Raw genomic sequence first — 15,769 nt, 5'->3', positions numbered from 1 at the left:
CTATGCCGTACATGTGAGGCTGATGAGAGTTTTAAGTTTTTTTCGGAACATTGGAAAGCTTTTAGAGATCCTATTCGGCAGTCGTATTACCCATTAATGCTTTGTGTAGGTATGATAAGACATGTTCAACTGTATTTATGGAAACTATTTGTAGCAAAATTGAAATTAAGAAATTACAACTCATACATATCAACAACTCTGAACACTTATGCTTGTACGACACTCATTTTCTATTAAAACATTTTAACCAAAATATACATTATAAGTAACTTAGTTTTTATCTTGGTTATTCTTGTCTCCATTATATTTAATATTTTAACATAGTGTTAATCACGTACCTCCTGATTGAAGAGTGCAGTGGCAAGTGATCTAATGTGATCTTGATTTTGACTTTCTTGTGCACCTATCATTGGTAATTCATTGGATGAAAATAATATCACCTTTTGTATTGCAGGGAAAAATATGTCTACAAGACAATCTTCTGTGATAAAAACAAAATATCAATCTTACACTTTCCACAAGAGAAGCATGTCAAACTTTTCAACCGTTCTAAGTGTAAATGGGTTAGTGTCGGGAATGCCAAAATTTCTGATGTTTCTGTTCCCAACCCTTCTTCCTCCATAATGATTGTCTCTGTCTTTTCACAATCTGATACGGTTAGTTTTTTCAGTTGTGTGAGAGATTTAAACATGGATAGGAAAAATATAAACCCGAGGTTATCAAAGCCACTGATTTCCAATGTCTCCAATCTCTGAAAGGCAACCTGCGGAATTTGCTCATGGAATTAGTGATTAATTTAAATCTCGAATCCGTAAATATACATGAGTGCCAGAGGGAGAGGGGGATTAATTAAGTTGCATAAAAGGAAAAAAAGAATAAACATAAAAACGGAGTGAAAAATCTCCATACTAGCATCGTTTCCAATTTCAAGTCTTTCCTTCACTAAAAAAACTTGCAATGCTAAGCTTAATTTGATGAGTGAGCTAGTTTTATTCTGTCCGAAGAATTTCTCCATCAGAAATGTATTAGCGAGTGGAGCATTACTTATCCATCTTTGTATAATAAAGCAAACTTGACAACACTTTCAACCTCAAATTTCGACCTAGAAAAAGTTCAACTGATATCCATGGAATGAGAACTACGGTGAAAGTTAAAAGCCCCTAACGACTGCGACAATTAACAAAAAGCAGAGACGTAAAGGCTCAAACACTACCTTGTGGGACCCACAATAAACATGTCTAGGACCCTCTACTGACGGGGAGATTAACATATTGCAGAAGTCTTAGTACCCACCATCAGCTTCAATGCTTATCGCCACTAGTCAACGAGAAAGCCACCTCAACTTTTGTTGGACAAAATAGTTGTGCACTTTTCTTAACTAGGCAATTGTTTGTCCATAGTTTACTAACTTCTCTTTAATGTCAGCAAATCACTATCAAATAACCAATTTAACAGGATATCCAACAGCCATTGTGGATTTGTGTTTGTGATGCCAAAAATACGTGCAAATATATCCATAAATAATCATGTGTGCATGGAACATGCCCAAAATTCTCTACCCTTACAATTATGGGGCTTATGCAATGACTAAGTGCTTGTTTAAACGCAATACAAAAAAGACGTGCACCAATTAGATTAGCATAGTTGCTTTTATTTAAAAACCATGTCCTCCTTTCCATTCTTCATGTTAGGTTTTTAAGAGAGTTGCCTATAGTATACATTTCATGGGTTATAACAAAGTTTTGATAACTAAATTCAATGGAATCGCTTATAAAAAGTTAAAAATTACTTTACTAATGAAATTACTTTAGTGCCAAAATTCCCTTTGATTTGCTTATGAAAGCCTATGAATATGGATGTACTTGTAGCATGTTTTTGAAAATAACTCAAAATCTATCATGAATTAGATTTACATGGATTTCATATAATTAGTTGGATTTCCTGACAATGAAGAGAAATGGAAGATTGCTTTATCTAATTACAGAGAAGGCAATTAGGAAGAAAACAAACTAAAAATAATGAATTAAATAAGCACCATAATCTGCATTAGATCTAATAAGCAAAGGAAGAAACATTGATAAATAATTAACATCTTTTGATAGAAAGTTACCTGTTGTCCATTGAAGAATGCAATTTGAGTGGCTACTGGGTCATCTGATGTACTACTTGATGGAGCTGACCCAATGGTAAAAAAGTTCTTGATTTTTGGCAAGTAACGCAATTTCAATGCATGCAAATTACGCAACTCAAATTTGCCATTCTCATCAACTTCTAAAATCCCCCGCATTGACATGCAATTGACAATTTTTATCTTTTCCAGTTGTGGAAGTTCTCTCACCGATGAAAGAGGAAATAGAACTTCCATCTTGTGACAACATTCAACTCGTACTACTTTTAATGCACTGAAGGACTTGGAGGAGATATTGTTGGTGCATATTTTCTCCAAGTTGATGAGATTCTCAAGAAGTAATGACTCCAACATCTTAAAATTTGTATGGGATAGCGATTGGAGGATGTAATGGACAGAGGGACTATTCTTGATGCATAGATGCTTTAATTCTAGAAAACCTTTTTGGGATAATGCGCAAATACTTTGCTCAATTCCGTCCAACCTATCCAAAACCATATTGTCAGTTTTGCCTAAGATACTTTGTATGCATTCTTTCTGAAAAATATCACTTATTGGATCCCACTTGAGCATCAATGTTTTTGATCCTTTGTGACTAGACCGGTGCCATACTTCCCCTATATGAATTTCATACTTGGTTAATTTCTTGATATTCAGATCCTCTGGGATCACACTTGAATCGAGAATGGACACATGCAAAGTGTAGAGATTCTTCATGTTATTCAGCTCAATAAGACTAGCATTAGTCTGTAGAGTTTGGTCCACAGCATTCCATTGTTTAAAGTTATTCATGTACAACTCCTCCAATTTGATTAAGCTTCCAAGCACACCTGGTTCAATTATTTGAAGATTTGAACAATAATTCAAGTCCAATAACCTCAGCTCTACCAATTGTCCAATTTCTTTTGACAATTGCTGAATTTTGGAGTTCTTAAGGCTGAGAATTTGTAACCCTTTTAGCTCGCCAAGAATGGCCACATCCTCTAACGAAGAATGATCAAGACATAGAGTGTGTAAGTTCTCCAAGAATTGAAACAGCGAAGGTGAACGACTGAGATGTATCCCGCTAAGATTTAAGACCATGAGATTTTTCATAGAGTTGAAATATGAATCTGGGACCTCAAGAGATCTATTATTTGTGAACAACATAAAGATTTGCAATTCGGGGCAATCTAATCCTTTGGGAAGCTCCTCCAAATCAATGTAGGAAAAGCATATTGCCTTACAACTTTTGAGCTTATCCTTCGTCAACTCTGTTACTGCCTTATCTTTATCTTTCAAAATGAGAAGAGGGTGATCTCTTGAAATAATTGAGGTAACAAACCCACGAACCAAGTCATGTATCTTGAAACCATCATTTTCTCCATTTTTTAACAAGAAGGAGGAGGCTTGAAGAGTGTGGATAAGTAAGCTCAACCTCTGTCTAGCGTCTTCCATGCTGCTATTTTCTCCAAATAACCCCAAACCCATGCTGTATCTCACCAAGCTTTCGAAAGAGGGCTTAGAGACACCATAAACAGCACAGAGTTGTAATAATGTCTTTGCCTCCTTGCATTTTATACGATCATAACTCACTCGCAATGTCTTATTTATCACCTCACCCGTTTCTTCATTCCAAATTTGTTTCAAAGCATACTTACATTCAGAGTAACTAGTGTCTATAAAGAGTTTCGATATTGCGAGAATTAGGAAAGGCAAACCTGCACATACGTGGAGTGCTTCCTCCACCAAGGGTTCTAACTCAACTTGAACTTTGCCTCCCACCATTGTCTCAAACAATCTTTTTGCCTCTTCGTTTTCCAGCCTACCAAGGAAAAAGGCATTGTCACAGCGCATTTCCCTTCGCAAAACACGTTCATCTCTCGCCGTCAACAACAGCTTACATCCTATAACTTTGTTGTCAAGTCCACAAGGAATGCCGACGTCCTTCAAGTCGAGCCGCTCCCACAGATTGTCCAATATTATGAGGACCTTGTTTTTCTTCCTCTCCAGATCTTCCAACCTCTCGCGCAGAAGCTTCGCTCGCAAACTGACATTGTCTTCCTTCTTTATGTCACTAAGGCCCAACCAGTGTGCAATATCTTCTTGAATCTTCTTGACGTCTGGATTTTGCGACACGTCAGCCTTAGCAACCCAATCGAACGAATTTTCTTCCCTTATTCTCTTCTCAACATCCACCAAAAGGGTGGACTTGCCAACCCCGCCCATCCCGTGAACCCCGACCACGCTATAGCGGTTATCCACAAGAGCGTCCATGATGTTACGTATCATCAAAGCTCTGGATTCGAAGTCGACAGAAGAAGTGGAGGCTGTTGTGGTGGTCGACTGGACGACATCTTTGTCTTTTGTCCCAGCTGGAATTAGAGCAGCGACATTTCCAGGAGCGGGACCGGTGCAGGAGATCTCCTTGTTACTGTTTTCTAGAATGAGATTCTTAATGTCATCGGTCTTGTGCTTGGCCTTCCTGCTGAACTGATAGCGACAATTGGGGTCGGGAAGAGTCCCGTGGCAGCAAGTCTTGCTCGCTTTTTCGGGCTCGCCCAACAGGTCTCCCGCCTCTACTAAGGCCGTCTCAGCACTTAACAGAAAATCCGGTACCCATCTGTAAATACTCTGTAGATTGTTTTGGGCCACTTCCGCGGCATTGTGGACCCTCTCAGCCTCGTACTCCAGATTCCCGACTTCCTTCCGAAGATTGTCGGCGTAGCTCTTGGAGGACATGACGTAGCTGAATCCACGCTTGAGGGGAGCGACTAAGCACTTCAAAACATCCCATCCAATTGGAATGGCACATTCGGTCGACATTTTTCTTTGACTTTTTCTCCGAGAAATAAAGAGCGAGAAAACAGAGAGGCAGATAAAGAGAACGATGAAAACGAGAAGCAGATAATGAAGGAGGAGGAAAGAAGAGGAGAAGGAAGAAAGGTTGTGCCGAGGAGAAGAAAGGGCGAGACAGAGCAAGAACGATGAGAGACGAAGAAGGCAAAGAGATTTGAGCGCAGAGAAGGATGGTGGAAGGGAATGTCCAAGAGCGATGTATATAAGCAGGGAAGAGCTCGGTAGCCTTAACTAAACACCAGTCAGTTCCTTTATAAGTTGGGTAGCATCCAATACAGACAAGAATGGAATGGGGGACTTGTAGACGATGACTAACAGAAATGGGTTATTTTCTTCATTTTATTTTTCCTTCACTTGACCGGTTACCGCTAATGCACGAACATTGATTAGGTGCGAGAAAATTATAGAAGTAACGAAAGCTAAGCCCACGTAGTCACAATATTGGATACAGTCTGTTCGCTTGATTTTTTTTCTAAAATTTAAATTGCCCGCGCATCGTGGGGCTTCAAAATAAAAATATAATAAAAATATAATTACCAGCTGTCAAAATAACAAAAATGACTCGACTTATATCATCGCCCGTGGAATGAGTGCTTTATACAGTGTTAGCGTCAATATAACAAAATGTAATTAATAAAGAGAACAAACGGACAAGGATAGGTCACACTCACTACGTACTTCTTAAAGAAGCAGCAATATGGGTTATAAATCCATTTTTCAACTCAATTTTAGTGCGTCAGGTTGTATATGAGTCAATTAAAATTTTAAAACCCAATTAAGATAGATTTAAAATATCAAAGCTCAGCTCTACGTGGATTTTTGTAGGTTTGCAACAAACTCGTATGCAACCTGTAATTACATGATAAAAAAAAATCATGAAAATCGATAAAAATGACATCATTCTTTTTGGAAATAATCCACGTCACACCTCGGCATTATATGTAAGATTGTCTATGATGACTGCACTATCATGTCGAATAAATCAAGTATGACTTGGTCAAAATGACTGGATTACATTTTCCCTAAAAGGTTTACGACTAAATTGGTTCAATTAGAATTAATTTAAGACTTGATTACTTAGTGATTGCGTTGTTATACAATTGTACGTAATAATAATATCTCTAAAGCAATTTCTTTAGATAATATTAAGCGAAAAGTGGAGTTTCCTTTATATTTGAAAACAATGAGGTGAATTGACCAATGGAGTAATGCTCTAGGAGTCCCTGACACCCTTTCCACAAGGAGAAGATGTTACTATTTCGCTTTTCTAGTTCTATATTCTAGGTTGAACTGACCGGAGACTTGAGAAGCATTGAACTTGAGAGATTCTTTCCACAGCTTCGCAAGAAACTTTTTAGAATTAATTCTTCATTATACAATAACTCAACATAGTCAAACCGAAGTGCAGAAAGAAAGGATAAACTTCGGTTGCCTCCATCAAGAAAAGAACGATAATAGTCTTATAAACAATCTAGTGATAGAAATAGATGACTCATGAAAAGTACATACATGGAAATGGGCGATTTTTTTTTAAAACAATTTATTGTTCTTTGATAAGTCACCATCACTAATATCTAAGTCTCCACGGCCCTTTTTTTCGCTGCTCATGGACAGCCCTCTAGATATACAAAAGATTGCATTAATTAGGGTCGTCGTGAGAGAGGGAGAGACGAGTAATTGAGGGTAGTTGTGGGAGCTGAGATGGCCCTTAATGCGATGAGTCCCTCTCCTAGAAATGAATGGCTTTTTTGCATTTTACTGTTCGTTTACTTGACCATTCACCATCGATGATGTCTATCTCCTTGTCCTTTCGTCCGCTGCTACTACACAGACATATAAGTATACATAAGATTTCTTTAATTAGGGTCATTGAGAGAGACATAGAGATTAAATGAGAATAGTTGGGGGAAGCTAAGACGGTGTTTAATGCGACAACTTCCTTTTCCTGCATCCTTACAAATGTATGACAACCGACTGGGTGCCCTCTTTCATTTTACCGTCGAGAAACATTACTTTCCCACTTCAACCCTCCCGAGGCAATGATCAGCAAAGGGTCAGGCAATTATGAAGCGAAAACTGACGGCTCTCTTGACGAGGTCCAAGTGAATTGCATACTTAGTTTAAATTAGTGATTTTATCGTTGCACAATTGTACATCAACATAACATTTTTGAAAAGAGGAGTTTCCTCAATATTTTAAAACTATTATGTGGATATGGGCAACGGAGTAATGCTCCATGAATCCCCAACACCCTTTCCATATCTGAGAAGATAGTATTGCTTTGCTGTTCTAATTCTATCATCTAGGTTCAACCGCCTAGAGCCTCGAGAAGCATCGAGTTCGAGAGATCCTTCTCACAGCTTCTCAAAAAATTGAAGACACGGGTATAGGGATAAAGCAAACAAAGTGAAAACTGGAGCTAAAAAGCAAACTATAATACAAGGCAAGCTTTCAAATTTGAAGACATGCCATGAATGGATCAAGCTTGGGATTTTTCCATGGATATTTGTATATAAGATAGCTGTATCACCACTTTGAAAAACAAATGCTCCAATTCAAATTTGTTGGCTAATTGAATCCTAGTAAGAATAATGCTTTTGGAAATGATTGATCAAATGTTATGGTAGTCTAACCAACCTACTCACATCACTTTTATAAACCAGATTTATAAATTAATTCTTATAGTTGTATCATGATTCTTTCTTGATAAAATTCAAATGATTTGTGTGTAAAAGAATCAAAAAAATTTGTCTTGATTGGTGCCTCACTAGACGCACTAGACCGAGACGACATTACAAATTAAAAATATGAGTAATTGAAAAAGACGAGCTTTTTCGACTCAAACAATTGTAAAAATAAGAAGAATAGAAAGGATCAGATTGACCTTGACCATAACCATTGCTTAGAAAAATCCGCACGCATGAGGGAAGGATGTTCCTTGTTGCCATTGAACCCAATTTTAAAGAGAAAAAAATGGTTTGCATGAACCCGGTCCTCATGAGCCCAAATTATCTTACTCTCTGTAATGTGATTTTCACTTGACACCCAAATGATACGCGTTGAAACCAAATATCCCCCATGTACTACTTTGTCTAATTACTTTAATGGTGGGGAGTTTTTTTAATATGTGGAAATAGAGTTGCACGATGAAGGGAGAAGATACAATTAGACAAACAAAATTAACAAGTGCAAAATTGATTCACTCGACAAATTATGAAACATATGAGGTTAGGATTTTGTCATGATCAATATGGAGATATATAAAAGAATCTTCCACTCTCATCAAAGTTCGTTAGTATCGCTGGAAAATTACACAACCAATAAATAACATATTCAACAGAATTGACACTTTGAGGAAAAGTGTAATTAAGTACTCTTTGTAAAGTTTCACCTGATTTAACTAACGCGTTTGTCCAATCATGGCCAATTGTCCTACATGTAAGGAAGATGGAGCAACATAGACTAAAACTACATGAAATGACATTGTTTGTTCTTAGATGAACAGCGTTGGTGCTTGGTCAAGAGGCTAAAGTTCCAAATCACCAAATCTCGAGCCCTAATGTTTGACTTAAACAAAAGGGTTAACGGTATAAAGCAACAAATATGAGTAAGCCCTAACATTCCCATTAGCAAGTGATCGATTGAAAGTTATAATACTTAAGTAAAGATCTAAACGAATGTATTTTTTAGCAAAGACCCAAACTATGAGGAGAGAAGAGGAGATGGGTACAAACTATGGAGCTCCTTAACTTTAATTTTTTTTTTTTGGGTCTGAAGCTAACTCTAGTCTAGGCCTTAATTAAACGCCAATCAATTCCTTGGGCATAGAAATGGATGATTTTCTACATTATTGTTCCTTTAGTGGACTAGTCACCATCACAAATGCCATCCTTTCCTCTGCTAATGGTCAGATTTGATACACCACTAATGTATTAATGAGTCCTAATCCATCCTTCCCTCCATCGTAGGTACTAGTCCTAAACTCGCTCCCTATATGAGTCGATGAAACCATATTTAAAAGGGTCAATACTAAGAAAAATCCTAAATTGGTATATCTACAAAATATTTATCTCAAAATAATTTTTTTATCATAAAAAACCTCAAACTGATATATCTGTGGCAAATTCAACCCAAATTGATTCTTTTTACTATAGAAATGCCTAAATTGATACATTTATTACAAATTTACCCTCTATCAATTTAATTTAAATTAGATTACTAAATGAAGGGTAAAACCCAAAACTGGTATGCTCATCAACTACTACGCATAATCTAATTTATCGATTTGATGGATAAAATTTACAGAACTAACAAATGGGTAAATTTGTTTTGGAGTTTTGATAGTCAAAAAATTAGTTTGGGTTAAATTTGTTATAAATTTATTAGTTTGGGGTTTTTCATTACATTAACCCTATTTAAAATATAGAAATAATAGTATAATTTAGCAAATTGTTAGATTAGAATGCCAATTGTAATTGTTACATTAGATGGAACTTCATATAGAATTGTTAGATCAAAACTTCTAAATAAATTAAACATTTTATATGAGTTTACTTTTTTGAATAATGCTACTTTTTACATGACACAATCAATATGGGAAACAATTCGAGTCCCCACTACCATTGTTAGTTAGTCTCTCATTCCAATTGGAGTTACCCCATTTCTCTTAGGGAAAATTTCAAATAAAGGTTTGAAATGCCTTCGTTTTCTCAAATAAGGACCAGAAGTTAACATTATTTCAAATAAAGACCTAAAGTGGCTAAATCATCTCAAATAAAGGCCCGAAGTGGCCAAATCATCCTAAACAAGAGCCTTTGGCTAGCTGGTGACTATCCTAGTCATCAGATAAACGATATTTTGGTCAAAAAAATAGTAACTATTTTTAAAAAATTTTGATTTTTTTCCTTTTTGATTTTTCTTTTCTTTTTTTTTCTTTTCTTCCTCTTCCCTCCCTTGGCCATCACCGTCAATGCTCGACGGAGGCCGCCTACCTTAGGCAAGGGCTGCCCTCATCAGATCTTGCAAGGAACGCCCTTGCTTGATGTTGGCAAAGGTTGCCCTCGCCAAATCTGGCGAGGAACACCCTCACTCGATGTCAGTGAGGATGGCCCTTGCCTGATTTAGGCAACCTTCACATTGGCCAGCAAAGGGAAGGGGGGAAAGAAAAAGAAATAAACAAAAAAATTATATTAAAAAACAAAAATGCCCTTCGATATGATAGAAGATGCCCATTTTAAAACTAATATGGTTACTTCGGACTTTTATTTGAAATAAGTTCCACTCTAGGCCCCTTTTTGAAATAATTTGGCTACTTCAAACCTTTATTTTTAATAAAGTCCACTTTGGACTCTTATTTGAGAAAATGAGGACGTTTTGGATCCTTATTTGGAATTTTGCCTCTCTCTTAAATGCTTGGGTCTATTGCGAGTCTTTACTTTTAACATTTATTTTTCAAATAATTAAGTTATCACAAATTGGTTTTAAAATTTTTCAAAAACATAAAATTACTACCTAGTGAAGCTATGTGAGTTTGCATAATTCATAAACCTAATCTTTCTTACGCTCTTAATTTTTTTTGAAGGATGGGGAGCATCGAAAAACAGAAACATTTTGCTGGAAAATTTTACGATAAACGGTTGAGTTTTAATACTAGCTATCCAGCTATTTTAAAATTTAAGAATGACTCAAAAACCCCAGGGAAGAGAGAGGAGTCCGGTATCGATGGAGTTGAACGGCCAGCAGATTGCCCCACGTCGTCACTAGCCAAAAATAAAAAATAATAAAGGGCTGCTAAACTTCGGTTGCCTCCATCCAGAAAAGAACAATAATAATCTTACAAACAATCCAGCGACAGAAATAGATCACCTACAAAAAGTACACAAATGGAAATGGATGATCTTTTTTTTTTTAACAATTTACTGTTCCTTGATCAGTCACCATCACTAATATCCAAGTCTCCACGGCCTTTCTTTCGCTGCTGATGGACAACCCTCTAAATATACGATAGATTGCATTAATTAGGGTAGTTGTGATAGAGGGATATAAGAGATAGAGGGATATAAGAGTAATTGAAGATAGTTGTGGGAGTTGAGATGGCCTTGAATGCGATGAGTCCCTCTTCTAGAAATGAATGGTTTTGTGCATTTTACTGTTCGTTTACTTGACCATTCACCATCAATGATGTATATCTCCTTGTCCTTTCGTCCGCTGCTACTGCACAAACATATAAGTATACAAAAGATTGCTTTAATCAAGGTAGTTGAGAGAGACACAAAGATTAAATGAGAATAATTGGGGGAAGCTGAGACGGTGTTTAATGTGACACCTTCTTTTTCCTGCATCCTCATAAACGTATGACAACTGATCGGGTGCCCTCACTCGTTTGGCCTCTTTCATTTTACCATTGAGGAACATTGCTTTCCCACTTCAACCCTCCCAAGGCAATGACCAATTAAGCAAAAGCTCAGCCAATTATGAAGTAAAAATTGAGGGCTCTCTCGACTAGGCCCAAATGAATTGCTTGCGTAGTTTAAAATAGTGATTTCATTGTTGCACAATTGTACGTCATCATAACATTTTTAAAAAGAGGAGTTTCCTCAATATTTTAAAACTATGATGCGGACATGAACAATGGAGTTATGCTCCGTGAATCCCCAATACCCTTTCCACATACAAGAAGGCTCCGTTTGTTTCGTAGAAAATAATTTTCGGGAAAATATTATCCGGATTTTCCGGCATTCATTTCACGGAAAATGAATTTTTGGGGAAAATGTTTTTTTTGAAAGGAAAAAGTCTTCTAAATTAAGGGAAAATGTTTTCCATTTTTGAAAATTGGAAAACATTTTCCTCACTTGATCTCTCTTATCTCACACCTCTATAAATCCTCACTTCCTCCTCTCATTTCTTTTTTTCTTTTCTTTTTTTTTTGTTTGAATTATTTTTTAATTTTATTTTTCTTTTTTAATTCGAAATATTTTTAATTTCCTTTTTCTTTCCTTTTTTTTTTTTTTTTTTTTTTATTTTTTTTTTTTTTTTTTTTCTTTGTTTCCCGTCTTCTTCTTTCTTGGCTAGTCGTTGGTCATTGCTAGGCGAACCTCGAGTTCGTTGATCTCAAGCTCACGCTCTGCGCTCTTACTTATTTTTTCTTTATTTATTCTACCCTGTAGTTGTACATTGCACAAGCAAAGAGCTCTACATGATTTGCTTCTTTTTTCTTTTGTTTATTAGAACACAAAAGACGCAAGGGAAGAATAGACCATTTAACCGGGGGTTCGCCCCAGTGGCCACCCTTCCATCATGGAAGGGGGAGGTGAGGGGTTCGAATCCCCACCTTCTCAGGAGGGGATGGGGGGTAGGGACGTGTAAGTTTCGAGAGTGGGTTGCAACTCCCACGCCCTGCAAGAGGCAAGGCACAAGTCTGCGGTGAGTGTAGAGTAGGAATAGAGTAGGACTGACCAAAAAAAAAAAAAAAACTAGAAGATTCTCATGAGGGCTATACATACTTTGCTTATTTTCTATTTTGCTTATTTTTAAAATTCATACGAACATTTTTTAGAGTAGATGAACGTTTGATGACAATGAGGAAACAAAGATATGAAATAAGTTTGCTTGGATTTAAAGGCAAGTTTATATTTGATGGATTTATAGGTCAGTAAGTGATGTATGCCTACGTGGTGAAGTCTTAGAAAATATTTTCCTTACCGAACACCATAAAATATTTTTTGAAACATTTTTAGGTTTTAGTTAAACACCAGAAAATATTGTCATTTTCCTAAAAAATGACTTCTGGGAAAATATTTTCCGAAAATTGTCAATTTTGCGCGAAACGAACGGATCCGAAGATATTATTGCTTCACTTTTCTAATTCTATAGTCAAGGTTCAAGCGCCTGGAGCCTCGAGAAGCATCGAGTTCGAGAGGTCCTTCTCATAGCTTCTCAAGAAATTTGAAGATGCAGGTATAAGGGATAAAGCAAACAAAGTGAAAACTCAAGCTAAGAACAAACTATAATACAAGGCAAGCGTTCAAATTTGAAGACATGCCATGAATGAATCAAGCTTGGGATCTTTCCATGGATATACTCATATAAGATAGCCATATCACCATTTTGAAAAACGGATGATATGATTCAAATTTGTTGGCTAATTGAATCCTATTAAGAATAATGCGTTTGGAAATGATTGATCAAACATTGTGGTAGTCTGACCAACTTATTCACATCACATTTATAAATCGGTTTTATAAGTTAATTCTTATAGTTGTATCATTACTCTTTCTTGATAATATTCAAACGATTTATGTGTAAAAGAATAAAAAACTTTTTTCTTGATTTGTGCTTCACTAGACACACTAGACCGAGAAGACATTACAACTTAAAAAATATGAGTAATTGGAAAAAAAAACGAGCTATTTCGACTCAAACGATTGTAAAAATAAGAAGAATAGAAAAGATCAGATTGACCTTGACCATAACCATTGTTTAGGAAAATCTATCACACATGAAGGAAGGACATTCCTTGTTGCCATTGGAGCCAATTTTGAAGGGAAAAAATGGTCTTTTTAATTGCATGAACCTAGTCCTCATGAGCCCAAATGATCTTACTCTTTGTGTAATGTGATTTTCACTTGAGACCCAAATGATACACGTTGAAACCAAATATCTCTCATATATTACTTTATATAATTACTTTAATAGCGTGGAGTTTTTAACACATGGAAATAGAATTTCACGATGAAGGGAGAAGATACAATTAGATAAACAAAATTGACAAGTGTAAAATATCAATTCACTCGAAAAATTATGAAATATAGGAGGTTAGGATTTTGTCATGATCAATATGGAGATATTAAAAGAATCTTCCATTCTCATTAAAGTTCAGTAATATTGTTGCAAAATTACACAATCAGAAAACAACATATTGCACAAAATTAATATTTCGAGGCAAAGTACAATTAAGTGCTCTTTGTAAAGTTTCACCTGATTTAGAGTGCGCATGATAAAATTTCTGAAACAGAAATTAATTTATGGCCAGAAATTGAGAAATTAAAAATTCTAGCTTATGATTTCTTTTCAAATCAATTTCTAGGTTCCAGAAATAGAAAAATCAAATTGTGTTACTAAACAGATTTCTATTTCAAACCTATTCTGTGGAAAAGAGAAATAGAAAAATAGAGAAGTAGAAATTTTATGATCCTAGCCTTAACAAATGCATTAGTCCAATCACGGCCAATTGTCCTACTTGAAATGACGTTGTTCCTTCTTAGATAAACAATGTTGGTGCTTGGTCGAGAGGCTAAAGTAAATCACCAAATATTGAGCTCTAATGTTCGACTTAAACAAAAAGGTTGATGGTATAAGGCAACAAATAGGAGCAAGCCCCAACATCCCCACAAGCAAGTGATCGATTGAAAGTTATAACACTCAAGTGAATATCTTTTAAACATAAACACTAATCAAAGAACATGAAAATGGATATTTTTTTAGCAAAGACCCAAACCACGAGAAAAAAAAAAAAAGAGGAGATGGGTAAAAGCTCGTTAACCTAACTTTAGTTTTTTTTTTTTTTGGGGTGTGAATCTAACCTTAGTCTAGGCCTTAATTAAACGTCAATCAATTCCTTGGGCATAGAAATGGATGATTTTCTACATTATTGTTCCTTTAGTGGACCAGTCACCATCACCAATTCCACCCTTTCCTTTGCTAATGGGCAGACGTTGATGCACCGCTAATGTATTAATTAGTCCTAATCCATCCTTTCATCCTTCCCTCCACTGTTAATGGACAAACATTGATTAGGTACTAGTCCTAAATTTGCTCCTTGTGTGAATCGATGAAATCATATATAAAAGGTTCAATATTAAGAAAAATCCTAAATTGTATATCTATAAAATATTTATCTCAAACTATTTTATTTATCATAAAAAATCCAAAATTAATATACATGTGAAAAATTTAATCCCAATTAACTTTTTTACTATAAAAATCCCAAATTTGTACATTTATGACAAATTTCCCTCACTTAAATTAGATTACTATCACAAAAACAACAAATTGGTACACTTGTGACAAATGGAAGGTAAAACCAAAAACTGGTATGTTCATTAACTGCCACGCATCATTAAATTTGGTAAAATTTATGGAAATAATGGATGGATATATTTATCATAGGGGTATTATTTTGGAGTTTTGATAGTCAAAAAATCAATTTGGGTTAAATTTGTTATAAGGTTATCAATTTGGGGTTTTTCTTGGCATTAACCCCATTTAAAATATAGAAGTAACAGTATAATTTAGCAAATTGTTACATTAGAATGTCAATTGTAATTGTTACATTAGATGGAACTTCATACAGAATTGTTAGATCAAAACTTCTAAATAAATTAAACATTTTATATGAGTTTACTTCTATGAATAATGCTACTCTTTACGCAACACAACTGATATGGGAAACAATCCGAGTCCCCACTACCATTGTTTGGTAGTCTTTCATTCCAATTGGAGTTTCCCCCCTCCTCTTAAATGCTTGGGTCTATTGCTAGTCTTTACTTTTAACATTTACTTTTCAAATATTTAAGTTATCACAAATCCATTTTAAAAATTTTCAAAAGCATACAATTACTACCTAGTGAAGTTATGTGGGTTTTCATAATTTATAAAACCTAATCTTTCTTATTGGTTTTCATAATTTATAAAACCTAATCTTTCTTACACTTTTAATTTTTTTGAAGGATGGGGAGCGTCGTAAAACAGCAACATTTTGCTGGAAAAGTTTACAATAAACGGTTGAGTTTTAATACTAGCTAT

The 15,769-nt window shown here is 35.5% G+C and overlaps 1 protein-coding gene and 1 pseudogene across 1 annotated transcript; both read right to left on the bottom strand.

Annotated features, from left to right (window-relative positions):
- Window positions 1-15,769, bottom strand: part of LOC108960832 — a 76,184-nt pseudogene that overhangs the window by 23,746 nt on the left and 36,669 nt on the right.
- LOC120296283 (probable disease resistance protein At4g27220) lies at window positions 352-5,172 on the bottom strand. Its single transcript, XM_039318064.1, has 2 exons — window positions 2,111-5,172; window positions 352-763 (listed from the first exon to the last, which is right to left on the bottom strand). Exons 1-2 carry the CDS (start codon window positions 4,931-4,933, stop codon window positions 467-469), a joined length of 3,120 nt encoding a protein of 1,039 aa, XP_039173998.1. The 5' UTR covers window positions 4,934-5,172; the 3' UTR covers window positions 352-466.

This window comes from Eucalyptus grandis, chromosome 7 (genome assembly GCF_016545825.1).
Source record: "Eucalyptus grandis isolate ANBG69807.140 chromosome 7, ASM1654582v1, whole genome shotgun sequence".
Taxonomy (NCBI): Eukaryota; Viridiplantae; Streptophyta; class Magnoliopsida; order Myrtales; family Myrtaceae; genus Eucalyptus; species Eucalyptus grandis.
This window is presented reverse-complemented; position numbering and strand designations above follow the sequence as displayed.